The following is a 12,483-nucleotide window of genomic DNA, read 5'->3' as shown; positions in this document are numbered from 1 at the left end:
TGGGAGCGGACCCCTTAATTTGATAAATCGCAGCGATTGTATACCCTCACGGCATTAATCACTGTGTCATATATGCATATATGAACGGTATTAAGGCACGCGATATATGGAGGTACGTGTATATATTTATAAGTGTATATAAAATGCAAGAGAAGATTAAAGTTGTGTATTTGTATGTGCGCATATGGATGTGAGTGTAGAATATGGATACATAATATGAGAGAAGAGAAGAGAAGAGAAGAGAAGAGAAGAGAAGAGAAGAGAAGAGAAGAGAAGAGAACCTTTGGAGTGGTCATTTATAAAGCGTCCAGGCCATCACCATTCACCTCTATCTTGTTCAACGTTGGTTTACACACTCTGGCACCTTTCGCTCGAGCGAACACGAGGGATTGAATTAATGGCGGATTAATTCGACGATCGTGGACCTCTGGGTCCTTTAGATACTATATATACCATTTATATATAAATGTGATGTCCGTATGATACAACCCTCTGCTAGCTCTGTCTACATCACGACAAGTCGTTGGAATCGATATCTATCAAGGTTGACTTGCAGGGTCGAGATGTCAAGTTTAAATTTAAAGAAAAAATTTTTTTTTAAACCATTATTCATATTTACCCGCTTAGATTATTTGTTATTCATAAATATTTCATTCAAAAAATTCGTAGATTTTTTTTTATAAAAAAAAACGGAATAATTAATTTTGATATATGACATTGGTCAAGGTTGATAAAATGTAACTGGTCTTTTACAAGTTGAATAATTTAATTATTTATTATATTTTTTGATTTTGATAATCAATGGGATTCAAATACGAGTACGAGAACAGTAGAAACTTTTTTTTAAGATCTTATTAATGAAAGCTTAAATAATTTGACTGTTAGTTTAGAAATAGAACCTTCAAGTGACAACTTTTTGTACAATAGTTTATGACAAATAATTATTTCAATGCGTGTGTTGTTATTTAAGGAATAAAAATTTATAAAAATAAGTCTTAGGTAGATTGAAAGACTTTGAAGACATGGCTAGATAAGACATTAATAATATGTAAACATGAATGAGCAGTAAATCAAAATGTAACACATAGATGTAAGATAAGATATATTGTAGTGGATGAAGGGCCTGCGGTTCTCCTCATACAGGATCTAAAGTGGCGTCGTTGGAGAAATGCGTTGGTGTATGGGGTGGAGACATGTACGGTAGTGCGATGTACCTCCCTTGAGAGTGTAATCGGGTGATCGAGTGAGGATTGTGCCTCCTATGCTGAGGCCGCAGCATTGAGAGGTGGGTGGCAGAGGGTGGAGAAGGAGGGATTTCCAGTAACAGGATGTAATTATGATCGGTGAGATACGTCACGCATAACCCCCAGTATTGACGGCCACAAATCACAACTACGACGTCTATGTTCACGTATGTGTGTGTTCACGAGCTGGGTATCGAGATACTGAGGATGGACGTTCATGATCTACATTTAACGTTGGTTTACATTCACCTATACTCACTCTATTTGGATTCTCAGTTACGTCAGAACGACAAGAGGGTTGTAAATCAAAATTACGATACCACTAAATAAGACTTTGCTATGCGTACACAGCTTTTCTGTATACTCAAAAATTATTTACCAAAAAGACAAAGAAATAGAAAAATATACCCTATAAAATTGTGTTTTGTAACGCGGGTTAGTTTTTTTTTTCGATCAAGGAAAATTTTCATTTTCCAAAATTTCAATCCCGTCAGAACCAAAAATGTATTTAAATATTCAAGGATAAAAAGTTATTATAAAAAATGATGACAAAATTAAATTGAGTTTGAAATATTGTTAATATATCAGTTATCTAATATATTGATAAAAAAAACAACAATAGTATTTGTCAACAAAGTATCTACGCACTTATATTTTTTACGTCCTATTTTTTCCTATAGTATATTTTTTATACTATTGTTTGAACTCAATAATTATGTTCTTATATTTTTTATTGATTAAAGTACTTTATTGTGAGTACGTGATATTCTGAGAAGTAGGTGGGGTTTCGTTAATGACATCGTTATTATCGAATAGTATAAATACTTTGTTCGCATCACCTGAAAAATTTAGTTGCTCTATAAAACTTTAATAAACTTACATGACTCAAAAGTGTGTGGCCAAAATAATGTAAGTTAATTTTATTTTATAATAGATCTTATATATTTTTTTTATAACGTAAGTTTAATTCAAAAATCGAGACTTGAAGAAATTATTTTTTACCTATCGTACAGTTATTACTTTTTAGTAGCATTTGGAAGATTTTCAAATTTTTTGGTAATCCCGAATTTTAAAAAAAATTTATTGAATTTTTGTTAAACGTCTTGAGTTTTTGGAACACTAGTAAAAATAATTTTCAAACATAAATAAAATTTTTATTATATAATTGTTTATCAAAAAATATTTTTTTATGATCTTGTTTTCTAAATCAAGTCTATTAATTTTTTTTTATTTGTCCGGGAATTAATTGTAATAGAACTTTGAAATATTTATGTAATTAACTTTAATTATTTAATAATTATTTTGATTAATAAAAATAATAATTATGAAATTTTTTTACAGTTTACTCAGAGTATTATAAAAAAAAAAAAATGTCTAAGTTGATGCTAATAATTTTCATAGGATTGTTGTCTGTTGTTGTTATGACTAACTCACAACCATCAAGTTATTGTCTTGGTTGGGCATCTGTGGTAAATAAAAAAAAATATTTATATTAATTTAAATTATTGTTTATTTAAATATTATCAGCGATTATTCTATAATTACAATGCAATTTTAATTTACATGGCAAATATTATTATTTATTTTTCGTAGTGTTCTACGATAAATGATAAATGTTGTCAGAATCTCGAGTGTCAAGGATGGTTACTCGGCTCATGTGGTATGGCACCAATTGAAAAACAGCAACATTTTTATACATAACTCCAACAAGTATAAAAATCAAACACTCTACTATTCATCATTAGAAATAAAATTTACTCTATTATTATTGCTGATAAGCTCTATTGTATCTAATTTTCATGTACTAAATTATTATTTTTATGTATATATATGTTTATTCATCATTTTTTTTTTTTCTAATTTTCTCTATGAATATTTATGTCAATATTAATAATAATTATTATATAAATATATATTTATGTATGGTCATAATAAAAATTAAGTAAAAAATATTGTATTACTCATCCAAGCTTTAATTTTTAATTATAATGTTCAAAATAACTAAATTTTATAAATTATTTGTTCTTATTATTTTTTTATCTCTTTTATATTTAAAAAGTCATGTTTAATTATGAATCTGAAATTAGCAGACAATTTAAAATTTTTGAATTTATTTTTCGGTGAATCAATTAAAAAAAAAAATTCTAAAAACATGCACATGTAGAAAATTTAAAAAAGTACAAGTGCAATTTTTTTTAAATATTTTTTTTTTTATAGTTCATCGTTTTGAAAAAAAAATAAAAAATTATTAGACGTCAGCTAACTTCAGGATCATGTTTAATTAAATAAATAATTGACAGTATATCAAAAAATGATAAATTTAATGCATCAACTACTAAAAAGTGTCAATGGTTTTATAGATATTTGAATTTTAAAAATTTCGAGAAAATTTTTCCAAGAACTTTAAAAGTTTTAGCGTTATACTGAAAATCACTGCACTCTTAATAATATAGGAATTCGTAAGGGCCACACATTTATATCCTTTGACACTGGGTGATACGGTAAAGGCAATGGAACTTCAGTCATTCGGCCCCTTTCTATTTCATACGAATTCCCTTTTACCCTTGCGGTGCATAACCGTGTCGCATCAGAGTACCGGGAATAGGGATCTACTGCCACCACTGTCGCGTAATCTCATGCAGTAATTGCATTTCGCGATATGTCGATCTATAGGAATATGTTTTTAGTATATATACATATATGAGTTCAAGTCTGTGAATGCATTGAGTCAAAGTATTGAATTCTGTGAATACATGAGTTTGAATAAGCAATAACAGGACGACCTATAATATACATATATACATATGTATATTACATATATGTATATATAGAGAGAGAAAGAGAAATGTATAGCCCAAACGTGTATTGGCTTCACCTATTAACTGCGATATAACGGCCGATCACGTAGCACTATAGACAACAACATCAAAGCCAAAGGCATAGTTGCACCCCAGGGAACTTCTGTGACGTATCCTAAAGCTTATACTCCTGCTACTGTGTGATACAAATATATATATATATATATATATATATATATATATATATATATATATATACATATATATATGTATGTATGCTAGAGCATCAGCATCACCGCCTATTCATTCCCTCCGCACCCTAAAATTGTACTCCCACAATTATTTAGGCTTCGAGACAATTGTCGACTCTGACAGTACTAGTTCACTTAGATCCTAGCTGATCTCGCCAATATACCATCCATATCTCAAATGTCAGCTTATAAGATTATTATTATTGCTTTGATTGTTTCAATTACTCAGTTATTCTTAACTGATTTATAATTGTTTAAATTTAGCGGCTAATTTAAAGAAATTTGGTCCTTCGAGCCGGATATAAATCAACCATCCTGACTTATCCAGCCGCTAAATTTAAAAAATTACAATCACATTTTCAAATTTAATATTAAAAAAAAAATTATAAAAAAAATTAAAAATCAAATAGTTGAATTTAATAATAAAATTAACAATAACAAAAATTACAGGTATTAGTTTACATTAAAAATGAATAATAAATTAACAGCCATAAATTATGTGGTTGTAGTCATGAATAGATAAATTTTTAAATGTTAGCAACATTTTGCCTTAACGATATACATTAAGACAATTAGCGTCTTTTACTTTCCAGACTTAAGACTCACTGGAAATATTTTCCCACCAAGAAATAAAAATTAAAACAACCCCAAAAAAATATCCACAAAGCAAAATAACAAGTCTCTTTATTTGGTATAATCCGACAACACTTAATAAAATATTATACAATAATTCAATTGACTGTAATCAGTAGTTGACGTTTTGCGGTCGCTATTATGATTTCCTGGAATGGTTCGTAGCCCTTGTTGCATCCGGTTAATTGTCAACACTACTTTATATTGTCCACATTAGCGTAGATACTCCGAGGATTCTCCACACCGCAAACTAAATAATTACATTCCAAAGAAGGTTAATATTTTCTTCATAGAGCTCAAAGTTTAAATTATTTATCCGTATTACGTATATATAATACATGTATTTTCTCTTCTCATTAACAAAACGCAATATGGTGTGTACATGGATCGGCGAACCTTGAAGGACAAATACATGCGTGTTTACGTACAATTGCAACGTATTTTCTCAAATTATAACCCTATACTTTTCATTTATTTATTTATTTTTTTTTTGGTAAACATACAAATACAGTGCAAAGAAATTTCTTTGTGGTTTTCATTTATACATTTTTTTTTGAATCTATTTATTCGCATACTTTAAGTCACGGAAAGGTTAAATATTTATTAGAAATAACAATATTTAGGTCATTATTGAATGGCAAAATATTGGTATCCATGTTGGCTGCAATGTCACGCGTCAGAGAACACGTAACTCGTGACATCTGTTGTCCACATATATTTGTAAGTATTGAGAGACATTTCTCACCGTAAAGAGTTAATGTATGACAAAGTGTTTAAAGGACCGTGAAAGGACTTATTCAATTTTTCTCTCTATATTGTACTGAATTTAATAATTTTCTTTTCAGCGATACAAGACGGAACACATGTCATGCTAGACATTATACACTTGACCAAAAGGCGTCGTCTTTTTCTTTCGACGCTTCCGATTGATTCACTTGTTCTTTTATAAATAAAATACTATGTTATTATTATTATATTCCTATTATTATACATAATACGATGTTTTTTTTCAATTGCATGGTTTAGTTTTTAAAACTGTTGAGACGTTTTGTTACGACTCGACCATAAAATCGCTTTCTTTGTTGAATAATTTTTTTAACATCTGTATGATTATTTTTTAAAGATATCATTTTTTTCGTACATTACCAATTTCTGTTGATACTTTTTTTTTTTTTTTAAAAAACTACTTCCGCGCTTTGTAGTTTCTGTCATATGCTTATAAAGTCGCTTATGACCGTTAGTTTTTAACTAAAATTTTTAACTTTTCATAGTAATTATTCTTTTGAAATTTATCACTGAATCAATAGATAATTTCTGATTGGATACATGGTTAATAAAATCTGGTACAATTTTTATTTTACCAGCCTGACGATTCCCTGATTCAGAAATCTAATTTGCAATGATTCAATCCATGCTAGTGTATACCATTATATAGTCAATTTTGCCAACTTTAAATTGTTTTGGATCGTGTTTGAATTATTCCAAATTAGATTTCTGAATCAGGGTTACCATTAGCTTTAAATTCTCAGCATTCTGTTAAGACAAAATTTTTTGATATTTTCAGAAAAAAATCATTTATACTTTCTAGTGCATTTTACTTTATACAAGGGACAAATTTTTTTCAAAATTAAATTGAATAGATGTCACATATTTTTTTTGTTCTTTAAATTTTTATTACTTACGCAAAAGAAAAAATTTCAAAAAACCCGACCAGTAAATTTTAACAAAAAATATGATTTTGCAAAAATCAATTCTATTCATTATACAAAAATTCATGCAAAAGTTTTTAGACAAAATCTTGATATAGAACACACTTATATTTTACATCTTATTCTTGTTTATGAATTTGCAAAAACATTTCGGCTTCAATTAAATTAAAAGGAAGCAATTAATTTAAAAAATTATATTTAACGCAATATTATTCACTATTTAATTTATTATACCGAAGAGTGAAAAAAAAACACTCATTGAAATGACAAGATGGCGTTCTCATTCATATCAGAATCCTCTTCTTCACCCTCGAGTGCTTACTCACAATACTTTCCATCGGAAAGTACGGCCCCAGGTGTTGCCGCTCGACCGTCGTCGCTTAATTTGAAACGCCTCGACGGTAGTTGTCGCGGGTATATAAGCTCTACCTTGCTCAAAAGAGACTTTGCACATTTAAAAGTAAATAAAAAAAAATATTTTGAATATATCCACATTTACGTTTTTATATACATGCATATTTATATAAATGAAAATGAAAAAGTATAATCGAAGCAACATAAGAGAGCTGTTACGCTAATACGTCTCAACCACCTCGACATTTTAAAGAATATATATATGTATAAATATGCACATAAAACATTTTCCAAGTGAAAAATAGTAAAACCAAACTTTCGAATGGAATATTCACAAGACTTTCAGACTGATTACTTATGCCTTTTTCAACCGAAAAAAATAAGTCACCACAGCAATCAATCTGATTTTCAATCAACGAATTAAATTAGTTTATTTTTTTATTTTTATTTAGAACACTTCTTTTATTCTTTAGATTCTCTTGTGGTTTTTATGTTTGAAAGGTCTATTCACCGGCCACGATAAAGTGCCGATCGCATCTGGTGTAAATCGAACTGAGATTTATTATTGCTACCAATAAAAATGTCTTCCAAAATAGTGTGAATTGAATAAATGACCTGAGATTGCGATAAAGAACTACTAGCCTTAGTTCAATAAACATAATTATCAGAAATTGATTCCATTCTTTTTCTTTTCATGATTAATAAAAATAAATACAAAGACGAAGTATAATTGAAGATAATTTCAAAAAAATTTACTCTCCGCAAACACTTAAAAAAATTTTTTAAATCTTTGTTTTCAAGCGTTATTGCTTATCACTCATTTGTCGGAAAAAGATAAGACAAAATTTTTTAATTCATACTTTGAAATTCAAAATAAAAATTTTCTTAGTTCTGTTTCATTTTTTTCTTCTTCCATATATAAATAAAATAATAATTATATTATGCTACTATTTTTCTTAGTAAATTAGGAATTTTTTTCTAAGGTTGTACTTTTCAACCAAATTTCGAAAATTTACTACGACAATGAAAATGTTTCTTATACCCTCATACAAACTGACAAAAGAATTTCCGTACAACATATATCGGCTATCCAATTATTTTTCCCTCAGTTAGTAGAATATACTCATTCGAGTTCAAATAAAAAAATGAAGAAATGAAAAAAACGAACATTACGCAATTTATTTTTAATTGGTCTAATAGATTTTTTAAAAACTATGAAACATCTTTATTTTTTTAATCGTTATAATGAAGAAAAAAAAAGGCGATATAAAATAACATATTTCTGGTTGAAATAGTTAGACCAAGAAAAAACGCCCATTAAACTTTGACTGGACGGTATATTATTACGTAGAACTAATCATCCTTCTGCCATTGGTTGCATGTCGATTTATATAAAATTACCGTTTGTCAGTGACACAAGCATAAAAACCTCAAATAACTCAGATATTATGTACACTCGTAATCGGACCATCTGCAATAGCAATAATAATAATAATAACATAAACTGCGGTATACATAAGTGCCGGTTTTCTTACTATTCTAAGTATTGTCGTGAATTACTTATGCTAATCGATAAATAATAGTTTCATATACTCGACAAATTTCTACTCGCGGTTCCTCAAATTCACAGGAAATTCAACATTTATGTTTATAAATTTATAATAATTATGGTTAAAGTCTATAACATCATCAAACTTTTCTTCGCTTCATGAATTTTAAGTCAAAAATGGTCAAGTTATCAAATAATAATCAATTTACAATTTAAGATTTTATTAATGACAGCTATTTGACAAATTTCTAATAATTTTTCTTTATTATACGAAATTATTCCTGTCTGAAATTCTATGGTGTCAGAGTAAAGCCGGATCACGTTGGCCACCTGACAGAAACTGAAATAAACAATTTTACTATGGCCATAGGAATTGTTACTTGGATTGATTTAAATTTCTGTAGATGGTCAACATGGTACAACTTTATTATGACACCATAAAACTGGATACTGGACTAGCCGTCAAAGTCAATCCAATAAATATTTTTTAAATGAAAATGAATAATTAATTTTCATAATTAACGTAGTTATATATTATTTTTACCTATTCGGTTACTGATGTAGGCCAGTACACGATAGATACATACAATTTAATAAAGGCGTAACTAGTTTATATGTACATATATATTTATATTATTTAAATGCGTGCAGCACGCGTTTGAATCGCGACAGGAGGATGCGCAAACCCTAAACTCTGTATAATAAAAATTATAGCAATGATATACGTCTACTATAAATGAAAAAAAAATTACTTTCACTTTTTATTACACAAATATATTTATGCATACATATATATTTAAATATATAAGCATGTCTTCTTTATGCAATTAGTCAGAACTAGGGGGCATGTGGATATATTTGCACGACATGTCATATGTCGTTGAAAGTTTTGTTGCAACTTGGTCATGTTTTGATAAATCTATAATTTACTATGATGAAAAAGTGAGTATATAAATTAATGATAAATTATATTGTCTGCTTGCAGTACCAGTGCCAAAGTCCATGAATCAGAGCTGAATTTATTCGGTGGATGCCCAAGGGATTTTCTGTACATATATATATGGTTAAAAGGTAATTTACATACGGAAGAACATTAGTTAATTAGTATGGACATAACCAATGATTGGTGATTGGAGCAATGGCCGCAAACTCACACTACAGTTAAGCCGGGAATTATTAGCAGGATCATCGTTAAAACTCCAGGTATGGATCAGTCAGCTATTTTCTCTACCCAAGCTCTTTCGTTTAACGGTTTTTCTATTTTTCGAGTTAGCAAAATAAATAAAGTAAAAAGCCGTTGACCTCAACGGTAGTAAGGGGTGAAGGGTCAGAAGCTGGATAAGAGCCGAGCAAGAGCAAGAGTGCGTTAACAGTCGATACGTTGCAATGTGCAATGGCAAATATATATTTAATCCGCAACGCTCCGGGCAAATCGACATTTTTAGGATGAACCATTTTGCCCACCCCAACCCCAATGCCAAATCCCTCTACCCCATTTCGCAATTCCCAATCCCCCAAAATTCAGTACCAACGACCATAATCCATCGCCCGGCGTGATAAAGCCCTCCGGCATTCGTCATCATATCACGTCCAGCGATATCGCGAGCGCTATTTTTTTGGCTTAACTTTCACATTGTTTTTTATTCATTCATCATTGCAATATTGTTTTTATTGACCGCGGCATAAAATATATATTATTTTAAATACTAATCGATTTATTATATTTTTTTTAAATCGAATGTTGCATAATAAATTTTTAGTCAAGTTGAAACATAACTTTTCCATTTTTTGAAACTTTATATTGAATTTTTTGAAATGAAAATTCAAATAAATGTGGATAATTAATGTATAAAAAATATATATAATTTTTCATTCACTTTCATATTAATAGAAATTAATTATTTTAAATTATTTTATTAAATACTTTGTAAATAATTAACTCATAAAATCGGCAAGTGATAAAAAGTTACAGCGTAACTTTCCAAGCTCAGAAATTTAATAACTGTTTGATTAATATCAAACAGGTGATAAATTAATAAAATTAGTGAGTGGCAGTATTAAAGAGAAGTAATTAATAAATACGAAATTGTTTACGAAGAAAGTAGATGTTTATTCCAAATGAGGTTAGGTTACATTCTACTCATTTATAATAGTAATATTTAATTTTGTAATTATCTACATGTATTAAGGACTAGAGTCGCCACCACAGTCGAAATACAGGTATAATTATTTATTTCGAAGAAGCTATCACCTGAACACGTGGTGGCGCTACTGTCGCGAGCGCATTTACGTCGACACCTACACGTTTTGAAACCTTTACTTTTAGTTCCATTTCGGAAACTGACTGACCGCATGGTGAACAATTTATATTTATTATATCACATTTGACAAAATATTTGTTTTAATCAAGCTTATTACAAGATAAAATACACTTCTATTTTCATAGAACGTACTTCGTAAATTCGTAAGTATTATTTATTATTTTATAGTTAAATTTTTAAATAATTTTACGGTTAGTACATTTGTGTTAAAATTGTTTCAGGCATCCAAGTATCGTTAATAGTTGACCATTGAAGGAAATCCAATAAAAGAAAGGTTAAGTGAAAAAAACACGTGCATCATCATTCACAATATATTGGTGAGTTTCGACACAAAATAATATTTCTTATAATTTGGACACTCAAAATCAACTAATAATGTCTGTACAAAGCTCTGCTCTTGCTTCTATCACCGCTGCTTACACTGATTCAGAGGATGAGGTTGATGAATGTATAGACGATGGACATCATCATCATCATGAAAGCTCTATCCCCTCACAGATTATCATTCCACAGAATGTCCAAATCAATAAGCAATCAACACCTGAACAGTTAAACGATATCAAAAACAATTTAGTTTTGGATTATGAATCCGATGAAGACGACGTAATCATTCCTCCTGCCCCTTCAGGGCAATATCCTCCTGATTTACAGGAAAAATTTAATCACTATGTTAAGCTTGCAGAATTCGGCAATTTGGATATGAATGTTGTTATCCAAAAACGTAAAGCATTTCGAAATCCATCACTTCTCAATAAACTCATTCAGCATTGCAATATTGATGAGCTAGGTACCAATTATCCACCGAGTTTATATGATCCACTCAAATGGAGCAAAGAATCTTATTATGACCAACTTCATATTGCTCAGCAAGATTTTGAGACGCAAATAGAAAATTCACGAAGAAACAAAACAAAAGTTGAAACTATTTCTGGTGTAGCTAAACGCCCATCTCCAAAAAATATTTCAGTTGCTTGTACTTCAACTAAACTCCCAGCCCCAACAAATTTTCCGATCGCTAATAAGGAAACTTCAAGAAAAAGAAAATTGCAGCTTAATGCTACAAATGTACATTATAATAGACCAACTGTATTACGTCTTTGTTAATATTTGTGTATGTGCTTGTGTAGAAAATATGTATATTTGTAAATATATGTTTTTAATTTTAAAAATGAACTTTTCTTCATGTTCCTTCCTTTAATTTTAAGGATTTTTAAATTAATTTAAGCCGATTTCTATGAAAATTAGTCTTTAGAATTATCAAAATACGCGCGAAAATAAAATCAATTCAAGTTCGAATAAAAAATTTTCCGACAATACTAAATTAATTTTCTCAAACTATGCACTTAATTTTTTGAATTAAATTGTTCCTACAGTACTATTTTTATACCGTGGATTAAATAAATTTAACCAGTTGACTGGATTCCGACAGGCAGAGAGCAGAGGCGCATTTACTGCTTTGTGTATCGTCGCGTCAGATCGACAGAGGCGATTTTGCGAATGATAGGACGTGATCATCGATGGCTGAATCTGGGGGGTCACTATTGCACTGCATATATGCAAGAGGATGGATGGTAGAAATCCATCGCACAGCCATTCGTCCATCTACCGTACTAATCTGTGGTCC

General features: G+C 29.6%; 1 protein-coding gene and 2 long non-coding RNA genes across 3 annotated transcripts in view; all 3 read left to right on the top strand.

The window, feature by feature from the left end:
- The window catches only part of LOC106693473 (uncharacterized), a 75,671-nt gene extending 65,458 nt beyond the window's left edge, over positions 1-10,213 (top strand). The window contains exon 4 of the long non-coding RNA XR_001345151.2: positions 9,524-10,213. This is a non-coding gene — a long non-coding RNA (uncharacterized LOC106693473). The remainder of the gene's footprint in view (positions 1-9,523) is intronic.
- Positions 2,086-3,208, top strand: LOC128667475 (uncharacterized). Its single transcript, XR_008403459.1, has 3 exons — positions 2,086-2,153; positions 2,586-2,713; positions 2,838-3,208. It is a non-coding gene; the product is annotated as an uncharacterized LOC128667475 (long non-coding RNA).
- A 1,021-nt stretch (positions 10,214-11,234) lies between the features above and the next one.
- On the top strand, positions 11,235-11,980 carry LOC103576620 (SAP30-binding protein). The gene has a single exon (XM_008556924.1). The coding sequence runs from the start codon at positions 11,235-11,237 to the stop codon at positions 11,961-11,963; it is 729 nt and encodes a 242-aa protein (XP_008555146.1). The 3' UTR covers positions 11,964-11,980.
- The last annotated feature ends 503 nt before the right edge of the window (positions 11,981-12,483 follow it).

Source organism: Microplitis demolitor, chromosome 3 (genome assembly GCF_026212275.2).
Source record: "Microplitis demolitor isolate Queensland-Clemson2020A chromosome 3, iyMicDemo2.1a, whole genome shotgun sequence".
Classification (NCBI taxonomy): Eukaryota; Metazoa; Arthropoda; class Insecta; order Hymenoptera; family Braconidae; genus Microplitis; species Microplitis demolitor.
This window is presented reverse-complemented; position numbering and strand designations above follow the sequence as displayed.